General features: G+C 39.7%; 1 protein-coding gene across 1 annotated transcript; it reads right to left on the reverse strand.

Moving 5' to 3' along the window:
• Positions 1–314: 314 nt before the first annotated feature.
• LOC111018889 (aspartyl protease family protein At5g10770) lies at positions 315–2977 on the reverse strand. The gene is made up of 2 exons (XM_088116936.1): positions 2695–2977; positions 315–1746 (listed from the first exon to the last, which is right to left on the reverse strand). Exons 1-2 carry the CDS (start codon positions 2867–2869, stop codon positions 473–475), a joined length of 1449 nt encoding a protein of 482 aa, XP_087973062.1. The 5' UTR covers positions 2870–2977; the 3' UTR covers positions 315–472.
• Positions 2978–3186: the final 209 nt, after the last annotated feature.

Genomic DNA, 3186 nt, shown 5'->3' on the forward strand with positions numbered 1-3186 from the left:
AAAGTTCGCTGCTGGCCGTTTGTCCCGCAACACGTGGTGTGCACGTGGGGTTGCCTGGAACAACAACCGGGTATCGTGTTCTATTTCTAGTAAATTTCTACTAAAGAATTCCGATCTAGTGTGTCATTTTTGTCCAAATCCCATGAACTAATACATTAATTCATTTACAAACTATCAAACTCAAATCAGCTACTATTTTTATTATAATTTTAGTTGGTTTAATTTTGAATTTGTAATTTTCATCTTGTTAAATAAAATTATGGACTCATATTAGCCACTTTTCTTTTCTTTTTAGCCCAATTTTAATACCCTGCTGAAGACAAAGAAAAATGAAATATAATAATTAGATTCAAATTTACAACTTACAAATAAAAGTGAAATATAACAATTAAAGCCCAGCTTCCGAAACTCCGAACTCCCGTAAAAAAAATTTCCGGGAAAATCCGTTCCAAATTTTCCTTCACTTTCCCGCCTAGAAACTGCAAGGCTCAATCGCAAAACCCATCCTCGATCCCTTCAAATCATAAACAACCCTCTGATTGATGGTCAGATAATTCCCAAGTATCCCAATCTCCTCCTCATCATTCAGACTCGTCATCGCCAAACACATCTGCGAAGAATCAGATCTCACGGAGTAGAAAACCCCTTCCTTCTCCACCGTCAGATTCGCATTCCCCTCGAAATGAAATTGGATGGTCGGAATCGTCACGTTCTTGAACCCGGAGAAGTTGTAGCAGGTGTCCAAGATCTCGAGCATCGGCGCCCTGGGAAACCCAGCCAATTGCTTCTCGAACTCCGCTTTCAAAGCCTTGTAAATCATCGGCGGCAACCGCGTAATCACAGTCCCGGAATCGATGAAACTCATGTCCCGCTGAGAGCCGAATCGCGGCACATCCAATTTCACCCCACCGACGCTAATTCCAGTCACATTCAAGAAATAATACCCCGCAAAACCCTGGAGGTAGATCATTCTGGTGTAAGAAATCGGAGTAACGTTTTTGAAGGTGGAGGAATCTCCAGCCCCCATTCTCAAAGATCCCGTTCCCCCAGCCCCATTAGAGGGCATACAGTAAGAAAAAACCTGCCCAAAAACAGAGGAAGTTTGATAAACGATGGATAAATTACTTCTGGAGAGGCCCAAAATGCCCGCAAATCCGCTGAACAAGCCCTTATTATCCCGGCCGCACCCGAATGTGAAATTGTCGATGACGGTGTTCCCGAAATTGAGCCCCTCCTGTGCGAGTTCCCCGCGGGAGTGGGATCCGTCGCCGTAGACGGCGTTGTAGGCGCAGGAACTGGAGTTGCCGGCGGGGCAGGTGCCGGTGTTTCCGAGCTCGAGCTGGAGATCGGCGCAGGTGGGGGAGTTGCAGGGGACGGGGCGATAGGAGGGGGAAGAGGAGGGATCGAAGAGAGGGCCGCGTTGGGAGAAGCAGGCGCGGCAGGGGAGGCACTGGACCCAGGTGAGGTCGCTGCCGGTGTCGATGGCGAGGGAGAAATTCTGGCCGCCGATGGTGAGGGTGACGAGGTACTCGAGGGTGTTGAAGCGGGCGCCGGAGGTCAACGGGATTTGGGTGTCGGAGAGGGACTGGGCGGCGAGGAGGGGGGATTTGAAACGGGCCTGCAGGGAATTCACGTGAACGACGTCGTTCCTTAGCCGCGTTTCGCGATTCTTGCTCCAGTCTGTTACTTTGCTTGAGCAGTAGTCCTTTTGGTGCATTTGGAATGTTGTTGCCCCATTCTCCACCACTGTATCAGCAAAACACCACACTTTAATTATTTCGATAAATATTTAAAAATAAAATATTACATAAAACTATAATGTAGTTCTCAAAGTAATAAAAACTAATGAAATTAGGAAATTAGTCTACTTTAATATATGAAACTATTTGTAAACACATGAATTTTGCAACTCACATGAAAAATGAAAGTGTAATTTGTAGGTTTCAAAAGCTACAATACAAAAATATAATTTATTGATACCTCACCTAAAATATCTAAAAAAATCAAATACATATTTGATTAATATCAATAAGGTATATACCAAATCGAGTATAGCTCAGCATGGCATATAAATACGATATTATACTAACCAAGTAAACTACTGCGATAGTATTTTTTTAATGCATTCTTCAATCCCAATCCCACTCGTTATATTAAAAAACCTTTTAACATATTTATTTACAGCAACTTTAACCAGTTTTTTTGAGATTAAAAATTTAATTTCTCATCTCACCGGAATTAAAAATAGTATATTTCTCTATCATTAGACAGAGATCTATTAATTGGCGCATGTAGTTTCCAAAGAAAAAAAAAACAATGTTCTTTCTAGACAAGAAGAGAGAGAAGACCACATAAAAATGACATTGTGTTTTCGGCTCATTGACCTAAAATAGAAAAGCAAATTGCTCTTCATTCTTCAAAAGCCCCAAAAAAACATTAGCTTTACTAGAAATAATTAAATAAACCCCATTTAATTTAAAAGAGAACAAATAATTAATGATGAGGGCTCATCTTTTAAAGCACAAAAAAGAACAAAAAAAAAAAAAAAAAAAGGAAGCCAAATCCATCCAAGCAAAAAGCTAGCCACATTAAACAAAAACAGATCCCAAAATTCAATCATCATTAACAAAATCAACATTTATAAATTTTCATTACGAGATTTTTTGCCCTCATTTTTTTACAACACTTAATTACCTGGCTTCCGAAAATCACAGTTGGCTTTCTGCTGCTCCCATGGAAGTTTCTGGAGGTCAAGAACAACCTTCTCAAAGTCTCCATTAGCGGCATTTTCTACCGAGCCAGCACTAACAAAAAATAGAACAACAAAGAAAAAGGAGAAATAAAATTGCTTTCCATTTCCATCCACCATCTCTCAGAAAAAAAAAAAAAAACAAATTGAAATAAGAGAAGAGATGGAGAAAAGGAAATGGAAAAGGGAAGGGAAATTGAGGGAAAAAAATTAAAAAATATTTTTAAGAGTTTGGAGTTCAATTATTGGCCTTTCACGTGCATATATGTATGCACACATACAACCATAACATACCAACTTTAGAATCAAACTAAAAAACCAACGTGTTAAGACAACGAGTCTCTCCCAATCTCTAAAAATAGTAGCTGTTGAAAAGTTTGTCTACTTTGATATTTCGCTATAAATAATCTCTAATCTTTTAAGTAATTCTTAATTTA

This window comes from Momordica charantia, assembly GCF_013281855.1.
Source record: "Momordica charantia cultivar OHB3-1 chromosome 9 unlocalized genomic scaffold, Mcharantia_2.0 BLBB01000009.1, whole genome shotgun sequence".
Lineage (NCBI taxonomy): Eukaryota > Viridiplantae > Streptophyta > Magnoliopsida > Cucurbitales > Cucurbitaceae > Momordica > Momordica charantia.